Source organism: Scheffersomyces coipomensis (genome assembly GCF_036884675.1).
Source record: "Scheffersomyces coipomensis strain NRRL Y-17651 chromosome Unknown DFJ63scaffold_5, whole genome shotgun sequence".
Lineage (NCBI taxonomy): Eukaryota > Fungi > Ascomycota > Pichiomycetes > Serinales > Debaryomycetaceae > Scheffersomyces > Scheffersomyces coipomensis.
Window position 1 is genome coordinate 986847 of NW_027042896.1, and position 14136 is coordinate 1000982.

Genomic DNA, 14136 nt, shown 5'->3' on the forward strand with positions numbered 1-14136 from the left:
TGCTTTTAATGATTTTAACGAAAAAGAGTGAATGATCATTCACTCATTATTTATTATAGTTTATATACTCTACTTTCTTTAGCATATACAAAATAAGGACTGCTATTTAGATGTTTCGGTGTCAGTTGTATTAATATAAAGACTTTGATTAGCTTTAATTTTCTAATTTCCAAATTATAGAGTAGTTGTAGTGATTACCTTTATAATCCCAAACATTCTCAACAGGAAGGAATTCAAATCCCGACCCAGAAGTTAATTTAGTGATCAATGAATGTGAAGCAACCACTTGAATGTAGTTTTTATCGTCATTATAGTCAAGTGCTTCTTGGACTAGCTGACTTTCATTGGTGAATAAGGTAACTATCTTCATTGAACCATCCTTATTAACATCAACATGACTGTTAACCTCAAACTTTTCAATCAAACTATTCAACTTATCCTCATTTTTCTTTTCTTCTTCATCATCATCATCATCATCATACATGCTAGAAACACTTTCATAACTTATACCACCCCATTCAACTCTAGCATTCTTAGGCAATGCCGAAACTTGAACGATAACCAATTGTCCAAGTCCAGTCTTCCCATCTTCTATACCAGAATAATACTCTTTCCAAGTATTACTCACCACCGATAAATATTTATCACTAGTAATGAAACATATAATCAGACCTAACTTATTCACATTAGCTAATGTCTTAACTCTATATAAATGTTGTAAAGAAAACACCGAATCAAACTCAATCTTTTCCGTAGAAAGCACCATCGTACTTGGAATCAATGGTATTTGTCCTGACAACGATGCTAATTTATAACTTTCTCTGGTTTCGATTATAGTTTGGGAATAAGGTCCGATATTTTGAGGAGCCCAGTATGATCTTGATCGTATATGATGGCCTGATTTGAGGTTGTTTCCATGATGTTTAAGTACGATACATGATAATTGAATGTCTGTTTTTAAATTGGTTTCAACACAGATTCGCGAGGGGGGAAGGTATAAATCTTGAAAGTTTTGTCCATAGATTGAATTTATATCGGTGAAATTAGTCATGTCTGATAACAAGAGGGTTATATGTTGGATATCGTTAAATGTTAAGTCATTATGGATTAATATTTCGGTTAATTTTTGGAAAATCTCAACTGCTTGATCTTTTATATCGGTTTCAAGTGAGATTAAATTCGATATGTATAATTTAGTCTTAGTTGAGAAGATTGATTCTTTGGAATATACGTTCTCAACGGTTGATTTCTCTGGAGTATCATTTATCAGTAAACTTTTAATATCAGGACTAGCTTTTACTTCATCAAGAATTTCATCAAATTCCTTAGTTAATAAATCAGGTGGGGTGATATTGGAATATTCAGATGGGAAATCTTTATCTATGACCTCAACTTTCACTTTAAGATATGATACATCATCATTAGAATGATTTATGATTTGTTTATCGATAACTGCTAATTTCTTATCTTTAAAAATGGGAGAATCAAATACCAAAGTTTCAAACTCACCCCCTTCTCCACATATATGGACTTCATATAATTGATTTAACTTCACTAATTGAGCGAATAATTGACTTATGGATTTACCTAAATGATTTTCATTTAATCCAATAGCAGCTACTTTAATTAATCTTGCATCCAACAAATTCTGACACATTTCTTGCATCAATTCATATTGATCTCTTTGCCATAAATAAGCCAAGGAGGTTAATGACAATCTATCACATACATTCTCCACTCTACTTCTTTGATAATGAGACAAGATAGCTCCACAACTGACTCCTTCAACATCAGGATGATTTGATTTAACTTTGGATAATAATTGATATAAATCTTCAATTTCATCATCTTTAGTGATGGAATATTCAAGATGTTGATTGGACGAACCTCCGGTGATAGCCTGTCTATATAAAGGTACATTTAAAAGTTGACTATAATTATCAATGATGTCATGACCCACAGTTTGAAACATGAATGAATCAATCTCATCTTTATTAGGATCTTGAGGATATAAATTTGCCAAAGCTATTAATTCATGACCTTGAGATAAACAATGATGGATATTAAAGAATGAATCTTTACCACCTGAGATCAATGCCACGAATTTCATCCTTGAAGTTGATTCTAATCTATCAAAGATGTATTCAAATCACATAATAAATATTGAAAAATCGATATTAGCACCCTCTAATCTGCAAAATCTAACATGTAAAAACCCAGTAGTCTCATATTTACAATAGTTAAGGTCTCACTCATAGTAAATATAATCATTTAACATATTTTCCCACTGAAGCGCACGACAAAAAAAATTTTCAGTACAGAGAGTGAGAGAGGGAGAGAGAAAGATGAATAAAAAAATTTTCAATTTAATTAGACTTTATTCATCTCTTCTTCTTCTTCTTTTTCCTTTCTTTAAATCATTCAATAGTCTCAACATGCCTCGTATGTATCATTATCATCATTAATGTGAAACAGTATCCATTGGATAGTGTTTCGTTCCAGCATTAAACATAACTAATAATGTTCCAGAACTCCAAAAGTTATATTTTGGTAGTTGACTGAGCATTAGAGGTTCGGGTCCTCATTCATTGTTTCATTAGTCAGTCAGTCTTTGATATGACTTTTGATGAATGGAATACAGTGAAATAGAAATCTGTTTTTGCAGAGATATATTTTAATTTATTGGTACTGAATTCCCGACACTTCAGTATCAAACCTTGTGATGAAAAAGTTTACTTTTGAAATCATATTGAATCTTACCTTAGGTGTTATATTGAACTTTTTGTTTAATATGACTGATACAAGCTTTCTTGCTTGTGTCAACTGTTTTGGTTTGTTCATATGTGAAAGATCTGGTTTACTTTGATTTATAAGGTTTTAAAATTTATCATCTGTAAAACTTTTTTCTTAACCATCTGTGTTTTATTTAATTGAATGTAGACCCGTATATTTGTTTTAAGCTCTATTTAATTTACTTTACTTTACTTGAATTAATATGCTAACCATAACTAAATAGGTGCTCCAAGAACTTATTCCAAGACTTACTCTGTCCCAAAGAGACCTTATGAATCAGCTAGATTAGATGCTGAATTAAAATTAGCTGGTGAATATGGTTTAAAAAACAAGAGAGAACTTTATAGAATTGGTTTCCAATTATCTAAAATTAGAAGAGCTGCTCGTGATTTATTAACTAGAGATGAAAAAGATCCAAAAAGATTATTTGAAGGTAATGCTTTAATTAGAAGATTAGTTAGAGTTGGTGTTTTATCAGAAGATAAAATGAAATTAGATTATGTTTTAGCTTTAAGAATTGAAGATTTCTTAGAAAGAAGATTACAAACTCAAGTTTTCAAATTAGGTTTAGCTAGATCTATTCATCATGCTAGAGTTTTAATTTCTCAAAGACATATTGCTGTTGGTAAACAAGTTGTTAACATTCCATCATTCACTGTTAGATTAGATTCTCAAAAACATATTGATTTTGCTCATAACTCTCCATACGGTGGAGGTAGAGCCGGTAGAGTTAAGAGAAAGAACCAAGGTAAAGGTTCTGAAGAAGGTGCTGAAGAAGAAGAATAAGCTATTTAGCTCAATTTAAATTAATTTATCTTGTTTATAGCATATTTCATTTAACCCTTTTTCTATTTAAAAAAACTTAATATATTGGTTTTTGTTTATTTCCATTCCAATTAATCTATTTCTTTATGTAAATTAGTAAAATATATACCATCATTGTGTGTTTAATAATTTGATTGAAGTAGTTATATCATAATTCTCCATATTATAAATTTTGCAATCATTTGATATTAGAGAGAGACTGACAATTCAAAAAAATGACGATAATATCCCATCACGTGCCAAATAGTCCCATTAGGGCTCCACGCCTAGATGCCGTTCTATCTGCAGGAACCATAGTTAATAATTGTTCGCACTTTTTCAGATTGTCATAGTTAAAAATAGCTGAGAACAAATTAACTATGAGGAGAGAACAGTTTACAGCGTACAGAGCCAAACAGCACTAGGAAAAAAAACGATATAATTTTTTTTATTTATTGAAATTTTCCATTATACCTTTTTTAACCTTTTGATTAGTTCAGCAATACATATAATTAAAAATGGGTAAATCGTATGTGATATCATAGACTTATAAGAGGTGAATGAATAGCATAAGAGGATGAATAGACTAGATTAAGATCGATCGTGGGAGTGAAGTGATATGGAGACATATGTTCATTTAGTTTTCAATCATTATGAAGAGAGAGAATTTTTTTCAAATCAGTATAAACAACCACAACAACTACATATCAATAAAGAGTAAGAGATGAAAGTATTCCATCTTTCAGATGAGTTTGTAAATCGTCAAATGTGAAAGAAATCATTTAGAATGGGTTCAAATAATCAAGTAGTAAATTTTCAATATTTACCAAATTTTATCAAACAATAGTCCAATCCAGTTCATTCAGTAAATAACTTGTACAGTTCATCAAATCGACAACTACCACCTTATTCCAAGACTACAGAAGTAACTCATCCATCAAACTGCTTCCAGTTTTCCATCCATCATATGGGTCCAAAAATTCTCATAATATCAAATAAATAAAAAATATTCATTCCTCTAAGCTATTCATCAATCATCAAACATAAACACCTACAAACATAAATACTAACTTAATTTCTTTCTAGTCGTGGTTATAGATCAGGTACTCGTTACGCTTTCCAACGTGACTTCAAGAAACATGGTACTATTGCCTTATCTACCTTCTTAAAAATCTATAAAGTTGGAGATATTGTTGATATTAAAGCCAATGGTGCTGTCCAAAAGGGTATGCCTCACAAATACTACCACGGTAAAACCGGTATTGTTTATAACGTTACCAAATCTGCTGTTGGTGTTATTGTTAACAAGGTTGTTGGTAACAGATACATTGAAAAAAGAGTTAACTTAAGAGTTGAACATGTTAAACATTCTAAATGTCGTCAAGAATTCTTAAACAGAGTTAAAGAAAATGCTGCTTTAAAGAAAGCTGCTAAAGAAAATGGTGAACAAGTTTCTTTAAAGAGACAACCTGCTAAACCAAGAGGTTCAAGAATTATCACTACTGAAGGTAATGTTCCTCAAACTTTAGCTCCAGTTCCTTATGAAACTTTCATTTAAGTACTTTTCTCAAATGAAGTATTTAAATCATTTCGTTTTATATATGGTTATTGGTGTCTTCCCCCCATATACATATAAATAAAAATATATATTTAAAAAAACATAATTTTTCATCTTTTACCATAGTTAATTTGTAGATGTAAAGACAGAGAGCTTAAAACGGAAAAATCAAAATTTGTGTACAACTGTAAATTTTATGATTTCAACTGTTAATGTCATCATTCATTGTGATTATACAACATCAATTAATCGATTCATTAGTATCTATACCAGTCAGATGACCAACAACGTGAATCTTGATGATGATGAATATGTTAAACAATTTGTTTTAAAATATATTTGGAGATTACCGCCAGGAGATTTACAATGTATAACTGAAATGTTAGATCCTGAAAGAGCATCAATTATAAGTGAAGTACTTCGAAATGAAAGTTTGAAAATGGGTAAGGAAATAGAAAGATTGACAAAGATGGTTGAAGATGCAAAGAAGAACTCCGAAGGTGGTTACAATGATTCAACTACTAGTTAATGATACTTCTGTTGTTGGTTGCCTTCTCCTGAATTGCAGCCAATTTGGTTACAAAGGTAAACATCAATCAATATTGATCAATGACAACTTTTTAATAAAGATTCATCCTACTGAGAGTAATACCATAAGTCATTACAACTACATCTCAATCAATTATCAATATCAATCATAATTGAAATCATCTTCATAGCTTAATTATATGCCATTTGTGGGTTACATTGTTTTTTGATTTAAACAAAAACAAATGATAACATCAATACCGCACTACATTATTATTATTATGGTGACACAATAAGTATTCTAATACTATCAAATGGTATTAATTAGACACATGTTTAATGGATATAATGCTATTGTTATTATTATTATCAAATATAGTTAAGATCTGTGATGGTTAAAATAGGGTGATAAAAATTTATATCCCTTCCTTTATGGAGAGTACTGATCAATGCATGGACCTCGCCTTTATCCGTCATAGTTAAGAAAGACCCAACAGTTTATTATAATTTATATATCTAACTATAACGATAAAATGTATATAATATATATAATCAACGGTATATCATTGATCAAGATATACAGTTTGATATGTTAAACTATATTGAGTTAGTTGCAAAATGGATAGTTGAAGTATTTAATAAGTAAAAATTTATTTTATTATGGTAAGCGGCACGTGACCCAGATTTTGTGACATTTTTGACTTTGGCATTGTTTTTTTGGTAAAGAGGCCAGCCAACAGTTAATATATATAATTGATGAACTAGTTATTATATCAATTAGTGTTTACAACTAACCTTTGGAATCGATAGAATGGTGGAGGATACAGAATTTGCATCCCCAACTCCTGAAGTGAATGGTGATGATCAACTTCTTGAACAAAGTCCAACTCCATTACCAACTCCAATAAGTGGAGCAACTACAACTACAACCAATAAATCATCAAGTCTGTTTGAAACTGCCTTACAAGTATGGACTGAGATTGATTTACCTTCTTTACAACGGAAATTGGATGAACAAGGATTGGAATTGAAAGATGATCAAAAGAATTCTTTACTGAATCGTAAAGAATTAGCTTCTAAAACTAAAGAATTTAGAAAGTTACTGGATGATGAGAAATTAGATCAATTTAAATCATTATTAAAGTTATATCAGAATGAAATTGATTCATTAACCAATCGAAAGAAAACAGTTGAGAATTATTTCTTTGGCATATATCGATTAATAGCAGAAGCTCCTGATCCAAAACCTTTATTAGAAGCATCATTGGATTCAGTTATGCAATCAACTGAAGTTGATGGATTAAAAAGAGAAGTTGATAGATTAACAGAAGAATTAACTCGAAAAGCAGATTATGAACAATTGAAACAACGATTATTAAGAAATGAACAAAAAGCAGCCGAATTATTAACCTCCAAATTAAATGCTAAAGATGATGAATATAAATCATTAATCGATGAAAAGGAATCAAATTGGTTAGAAAAGGAAAATCAATACCAATCTCAATTAAAAACAGCTCAAAATCAAATTGAAGAATTAAGAACTTCAAAAGAAGTAACTGAATTACAATTGGATTCTCAAAATAAAAACCGTTCATCTCTTCATGATTCTTCATCAACTCCTTCCTTATTAGCTCAATTAGATATAGTGTCAAGAGATGCCGAATCTTCTAAAAAGAGGATATATCAATTAGAAAAGAGAAATGAAGATTTAAGACGAGAATTATCAAAATCTAAAAATGATAGTGCTATTCAAAGTTTAAAAGAAGAATTTTCTAAAAAATCATTGGAATTAGAAGGAGAGAATGCATTATTAGTCGCTAATTTAGATCAAATTAGAAAAAAATTACATGATTCAATTAAAGAAAATAATACCATTCAAGAAACATTTCATAAAGATTCTGAAAAATTTAATATTGAAATTAAAAATCTTAAATCTCGATTGGATAAAACTTTTGATTATGATGAAATTAAACATGAATTACATCTTTTAAGACAAATTGAATTTGGTCAAGATGATGATAATGAAAATGATGAAAATGGAAATGGTGATTTAACTAATACAGATTCAGATGATACCAACAATCTTGATAATATCTTAATTAATAGAAATAAAATCTTAACTCAAGAATTAGCTCAATATAGATCTCAACATGAAGATATCCAAAAACAAATTTCCCTATTAGAATCACAAAATACAATTTTACAACAAGAATTAATTAAATCCCAAGAATTAAATTATAAATTAGAAGACGATATCGCCGAGGTTCAAGATACAGTTAAATTTAATGACAATTCAAGTTTAATATCAGGGGTAAGTAGAGTTACAAGACCAGGTAGAAATGGAAGTATAATATCAGGATATTCAGGAAGTAATACTATATTAGGAGGTGGTCTTGGTGGTGGTGAAGAACCATCATCGATTTTACCTATCATAACTAAACAAAGGGATAGATTCAGAGATCGTAATACTGAATTAGAAGAAGAATTAAAAAAGCAATATAATACATCTACAAGTCTTAGACGAGAATTAAATATCTTAAAGAAAGATAATGAAGAATTATATGAAAGAACAAGATATCTTGCATCTTTTAATCAAACTCAACAATCAATTGCATCAAGAAATACTTTCTCAGGTAAAAAATTATATCAACCCAAACCAAATGTTGATCTTGAAAGTAATCCATATCATCAAACTTATGAATCTAAATTACATCCAATTGAACAATTTAGAATACGAGAACAAGAAAGAATTAATTCAAAATTATCTCCATTAGAAAGATTATTCATATCCTTAACTAGAGCAATCTTAGCTACAAGAACAACAAGAATGTTATTTTTCTTTTATTGTTTAGGATTACATTGTGTGGTAATGTTTATTACTATCTACGCTATGAGTTTACATACAACTTTCATACCGGAAGTTGGGTTGAATGCAAGTACAGGTGGTATAGCTAGTGGTCAAGCTGGATCTCCTGATATAATTGGGAAAGTTCAAACCCCCGACGGGATTATTTAACCATGAATGAATGATGATAAAAAGAGTATATTTTATTATTTATAGTTAATAAACGAATCGCATTATTTATTAATATTCATCTTATTGTTTTGACATTATAAGAGGATTCAAAAATGAATCACCTAATAAATCAACTGCATCAGGTCTCTTTTTATAATCTAATTCAAACGTTTGACCAAGAAAATCTTTAGCTTCTTGAGTACAATATTCAGGAATTAAAGGAGTTATATGAGTACCGATTTTAAAAATAGCTTGCATTTGAGAAAATTCCGGAAATGGATGTTTCCCCGTAAACATTTCAATAATCAAACATCCAACGGACCAAATATCTGCTTTCTTAGTATAAGCTGTTTGTTTCACTACTTCTGGTGCCATCCAATATACTGAACCTTGAAGTGAGGCCCGTTTGCCCGTTTTCTTTTGAACTTCTAGTTCATCTTCTATATTAGCTACTTTTTTAGAAATTCCAAAATCACCAATTTTAACGGTCCCCTTAATATCAATTAAGATATTGGCTCCTTTGATATCACGATGAATGATATCTTCTCCATGTAAATAACTTAATCCAATCAATATTTGTCGTATGAAATTCCGAATCAACGGTTCTTCAAATGGTCCGTATGATTGTAACATTGATTGAACTGAACCACCAGGGACATATTCTAAAAATATATTTAAATTTTCTTCATCGGTAGATGCTCCGAAATATCTGACAATATTTTCATGATTTAATTCTTTTAATAATGACATTTCTCGTTGTTGTTCTTGAATTAATCGCTGTTGTTCTTCTGAATCTCCATTATTCAGTTTTGGTAATGGAACTTGTTTAACCGCCATGACTTCACCCGTGAATGAATTCATACCTAAATAAACGGTACCAAAACTCCCTGCTCCGATTCTGGCCCCTTTCAACCAATGTTTTGGAACATCACCTGAAAGAGATCCTAAACCATGACTTAATACATCATCATCATCACCATATTCACCAATCACATCATCAGTGTCATCGGAATCAGAATCAACACTTAATAATTCAATCCTCGAATATCTATTATTGTTATTGTTACCATTATCAGCAAAACTGGTCGCAACAGAGATCTTTGCATTTTTAAATACGGATGATGTGGTTGAAATTATTGATTTTGCATCATTATTGTAATTGTTAGAGCTAGGACTAGCATTAGGAACGGCACCACCTGAATTTACTGATGGAGGTTTACTAAAAATTGATGAATTATCATTAGGATTCACTACCTCATCAATCTCACGAATATTATTAACCATCACATCTCCCACAGTTCTTCCAATATACAGATTGGCTCTTCTACCACCACCAAGTTGATCTCCTGATGATATGGATGATGATCTATATGGTGGTCCTGGAGCTGCTTGATAATTACTCATTATCGAACCCCTTCTATTGACAGACACATTACTACTCCCAGTAGATATCATACCAGGTGGTAAATTGAATCGACGAGATAAACGTACACTATATCTAACCGAATTTCGGATGGTTTGTTCAAGTTCTTTTTGTTCAGTATCAGGGAAATATTCCGCCAAATTCGATGAGATCAATTCACTTGGTGGTCTTTGACCGAAAAAGCTTCTTAAGGTAGGTTGTTTTCTTCTATTATCTGGAATATGATATTGACTTAAATTATTTGAAGTTAATGATCTTAAATGAGCATATTTTTCTCCTTTGATGATAATCTTTTTACTTGCCTCTATAGCTAATTCAGTAGGATATTCATTTCTGGGACATAATAAAATTCTATTCTTCTCTATTCTATCAGGTGAATAACATATCGTTACCAATTCCACGTCAAATAAAAGATTAAGTTCGTATTGATTCCCAGTAGCATTTGCTGTGTTTGTTTGATTGTTATTATAATTAGTCGAAGAATGAACATATGTGTCATATTCAGTTTCTTGCAGTTTGATACCAATTTTCTTTAACATCTTTCTTTTAATCGATTGAGCATTGAAACATCCTGTTATATTGACTTTCTTAGTAGTACCATCTTGTAAAATGAAAGTGATATTTTTACTGGAGTCTTTTGAATTTGATGGTTGTTGCAATAACAGTTGTTGCAGTTGTGGACCTGAAGGAAGTATACTCGAACCACTTGAGCTGGCTAATAAAGTTGAATCACCTGATGGACTCATATCGAATGGATTTTCAATCACACCATGTACAGCTTTAGTAGTATACACGTCTTGTCTTTGATTCAAATGTAAACTGGCTATCTTATATAAATCTTCCACTGATATACTATTAATTAACTTTTCTGACTTTAAATTGGAGATAGCTATTTCTAACTTAAGTCTATCACCAAGCTTTATGATTCCTAATTCTTTCAAAGATTCAGAATCCAATTCTGGTAGTAGATCTACTGTGATCCCATTATCCACAAACTTTGAATAATACAGTTGACAATTTGAATTAGCAAGCCATATTTTCAATTCCTTATTATCGTTTCTTTGACCATTGTTATTGTTCTCCGTTAAGGTGTCCCCTGAATCAACCATCTAGCCTGATATGTATATGGTATCTATCCATATACTGTGGTTAAGATTCGTTTGAACAGGTATTGAGATTTGATCTGTATCGCACAATCTAGCGTCTTTAACATTTTTTTTTTTGGCTGGCCCCTGTCAAAAGAGACAATACGTTTCACAGTTCAATGTCACAAATCCACTTACGGCTAGACCCAAAGTAAGACAATGGATTAGACTTACAATTCAGATTTATTAATATTAATTATATATTAAATATAAATTAAAAACTATAGTACGTAATATACAACTAGATCACAGTATGAGACAACTAGGAGAAAATGCAAACAATATATATATAAATATACAAAACAAAACAAAATTATTCAATAATTTACAACGTTACCATCAGTGACTAATATTTGAGTATCGAAATCTCTTTCAGGTTCATTCTCTGCACGTTTCCAAGATTTAATCTCAGCATTATTGGTATTGATTTCAAATACTCTTAACCGTCTAACATAACCCCCGTAACCTCCATACCCACCTTCTCCTACACCACCTCCATAACATAACCACATCTTATTTTCTTGATCTGTATCTTTATCTTGAATATCTTGTAAACAATAATCATTACAATGATCATGTCCAACACTAATGACTTTTACTCCAAGTTTTCCTAATACTGCTCTTGCTCCTGTATTATATCTTGGAGCAGTTATACCTTCTCTATGTTCACCAATGAATGGTTGATTAAGATTTTTATATTCTGGTAACGGGATATGGAAAAATGCCATTGATAAATGAATATGAGTATAAGCATCAATTGCCTTTTTCAAATCAGCATGAGCAGCTTCAACAAACTGTAATTGACTTTCTTTAATCCAATCATAACCAGGATTAACCTTTGGATTTTGGGAATAACTATGACTATCTAAAAAGTATAATGACATAGCCGGATTACGAGAAAGTGGTGCTTCAACAGTTAAGACATAATTTCCATATCCATCTACAGACTCAGGACCTAAAGATGATAATGAAAATGGTAAATTAGATGAGAGACTCATGATTTCACTTCTTTTTAATGAACCTTCCAGGTCATGGTTACCTAAAGTCACGGCAAACGGAATCTTTCTTTTAATAAATGGATAAAGGGCTTTGAACACAGCAGTTTCTGCATCAGGGGCAGTTTCACCAAATATTTGATCACCGGTTAAAACCACGAAATCTGGCTTTTCAATATCCAATACTTTTTCAAGGAATTGAATTGTTCTTGGATCTGCCTCACATCCTTTCTTAGAACTTCCTGGTACTGGATCACGACATTCACCAACTCCAGTAGAAAAATGTAAATCTGCCACTTGTAAGATTTTAAATTTCCCATTTTTATTCACTTTTAATGGTGATTGATATTTTGGTAATTTATAATTGACTTTATCTCCTTTTCTAATACTTAAATAAGCCCGTTTATCATTTTGAGTATTTACATCAGTTAATGATCCATCTTTAATTAATCTCCAATTAGGTCTTGGATCAACCGAATCTTCACCAAATAAAATATCAATACCAGTTACAGCATTATCAGATGGAGGACCATATTTCAACCATACACCATTGGATTTATACTTCCAACCTGATTTGGCTATTTCTTCTTTAGATGGAATATACATAGTTCTGCTTAAATCATGTCTACTGATTTCAACTGCTCTCTTTTCTTTTGGAGATTCTTCATTTGATTCTGGTTCTTTGTCATTATCATTGGTTTCATTTTCATCATCGTTATCTTCTTCATTTTCAGGCACAACATCATTATTTGGATCTTGAGGGGCTATGACTTCTTCGAATTCTTTTTCTTTGGCAGCTTCAGCAGCCTCTGCTTCTGCCTTTTCCTTTTCCACTAAATCATTAAGTTTCTTGGAAGTAGAATTTTCCTTATCTCTATCCAAATCAATCTTGGTAGGATTCTTTTCAGAAGCTTTGGCCTTTTCGATTAAATCTTCATGATCTGAATCACCAAATATCTTACTGGAATGGAAATGATCTAAGATATACTGTGGGATTTTCAGTTTTTCATTTCCTTTGATTTTAGAATCTTCACTTGGATTAGAAATAGCAATATCAATCACGACTAATTTGTTACCATCTTCTTCTTTACTAGTATCGATTTCACTTAAAGCCAGTGATTGAATTGCCTTATAAGAAAAGAATTGCTTTTTAAACCATCCTGATCCTAAAGCTAAATCCTTATCAATCTTGATCCATTGACCGATATCTTCAGTTGTTATTTTACCGAATTTACCTTCACTTAATTTAGGAACTCCACAATTCTTATTACCACTATTGTAAGTATAACAATCCTTAATGGCAATATCAACTATGTACAGATCAGCGGAAGGTTGGAAAAATGAAGGAGTTAAACTTATAGGAATATAATCTTGAATATGTATGACATGTTGTTGATTAGCAACAGCGATTAATATAATGGCAACCACTAAGAATCCCGATAGATAGTACAATTGTCTTAGCCATCTTCTTGGTAATCCCAACATGACTGACTTGATGAACAAGACTGGCTGTAGATGATTATAACAGCTTGATTGGATGAATTTTATTCATTCCTTCATTCATTCTATCACCTAACAAAATGTGTTGATTCCCGCCCTTTTTTCGTTTTGTGAGCAGCAACCACCAGCACCTAACTTCTGGGAAGTTATCGATCCAGTAGATCGAACTTAGAGATAAACAATTACAATTACTACATAAACTACATGGATCAAATATGAAGTGTAATTATAAATGATATATATTATTTTAAAAAAAACCGAATAAAAACTATCATTAGTTTAAGATTTTGTTATATATCAAAGCTCCCCTAACGAGCTTTTCAAGTTGCCTCATTAAATATTTTGTAAACGAATATACCAATAACAATGGTAAT

At 31.0% G+C, this 14136-nt stretch overlaps 6 protein-coding genes across 6 annotated transcripts; 3 read left to right on the forward strand and 3 right to left on the reverse strand. All coding sequences in view use genetic code 12, as the record gives it.

The window, feature by feature from the left end:
- Positions 1-99: 99 nt before the first annotated feature.
- On the reverse strand, positions 100-2460 carry DFJ63DRAFT_325803 (diphthine--ammonia ligase). The gene has a single exon (XM_064907603.1). It carries the CDS (start codon positions 2108-2110, stop codon positions 155-157), a length of 1956 nt encoding a protein of 651 aa, XP_064761113.1. The 5' UTR covers positions 2111-2460; the 3' UTR covers positions 100-154.
- Positions 2410-4037, forward strand: RPS9B (40S ribosomal protein uS4). Its single transcript, XM_064907138.1, has 2 exons — positions 2410-2442; positions 3017-4037. Exons 1-2 carry the CDS (start codon positions 2436-2438, stop codon positions 3577-3579), a joined length of 570 nt encoding a protein of 189 aa, XP_064761114.1. The 5' UTR covers positions 2410-2435; the 3' UTR covers positions 3580-4037.
- Positions 4038-5276, forward strand: RPL21A (60S ribosomal protein eL21). Its single transcript, XM_064907139.1, has 2 exons — positions 4038-4126; positions 4684-5276. The coding sequence occupies exons 1-2, from the start codon at positions 4116-4118 to the stop codon at positions 5153-5155; spliced, it is 483 nt and encodes a 160-aa protein (XP_064761115.1). The 5' UTR covers positions 4038-4115; the 3' UTR covers positions 5156-5276.
- Positions 5277-6494: 1218 nt separating this feature from the next.
- On the forward strand, positions 6495-8699 carry DFJ63DRAFT_288072 (uncharacterized protein; the record flags this gene model as incomplete). The annotated part of the gene is made up of 1 exon (XM_064905116.1): positions 6495-8699. One exon carries the CDS (start codon positions 6495-6497, stop codon positions 8697-8699), a length of 2205 nt encoding a protein of 734 aa, XP_064761116.1.
- Positions 8700-8740: 41 nt separating this feature from the next.
- Positions 8741-11408, reverse strand: STE11 (mitogen-activated protein kinase kinase kinase). The gene has a single exon (XM_064903908.1). It carries the CDS (start codon positions 11229-11231, stop codon positions 8781-8783), a length of 2451 nt encoding a protein of 816 aa, XP_064761117.1. The 5' UTR covers positions 11232-11408; the 3' UTR covers positions 8741-8780.
- An 86-nt stretch (positions 11409-11494) lies between these two features.
- On the reverse strand, positions 11495-14047 carry DFJ63DRAFT_320029 (phosphoprotein phosphatase). Its single transcript, XM_064907140.1, has one exon. It carries the CDS (start codon positions 13745-13747, stop codon positions 11585-11587), a length of 2163 nt encoding a protein of 720 aa, XP_064761118.1. The 5' UTR covers positions 13748-14047; the 3' UTR covers positions 11495-11584.
- Between the last annotated feature and the right edge of the window lie 89 nt (positions 14048-14136).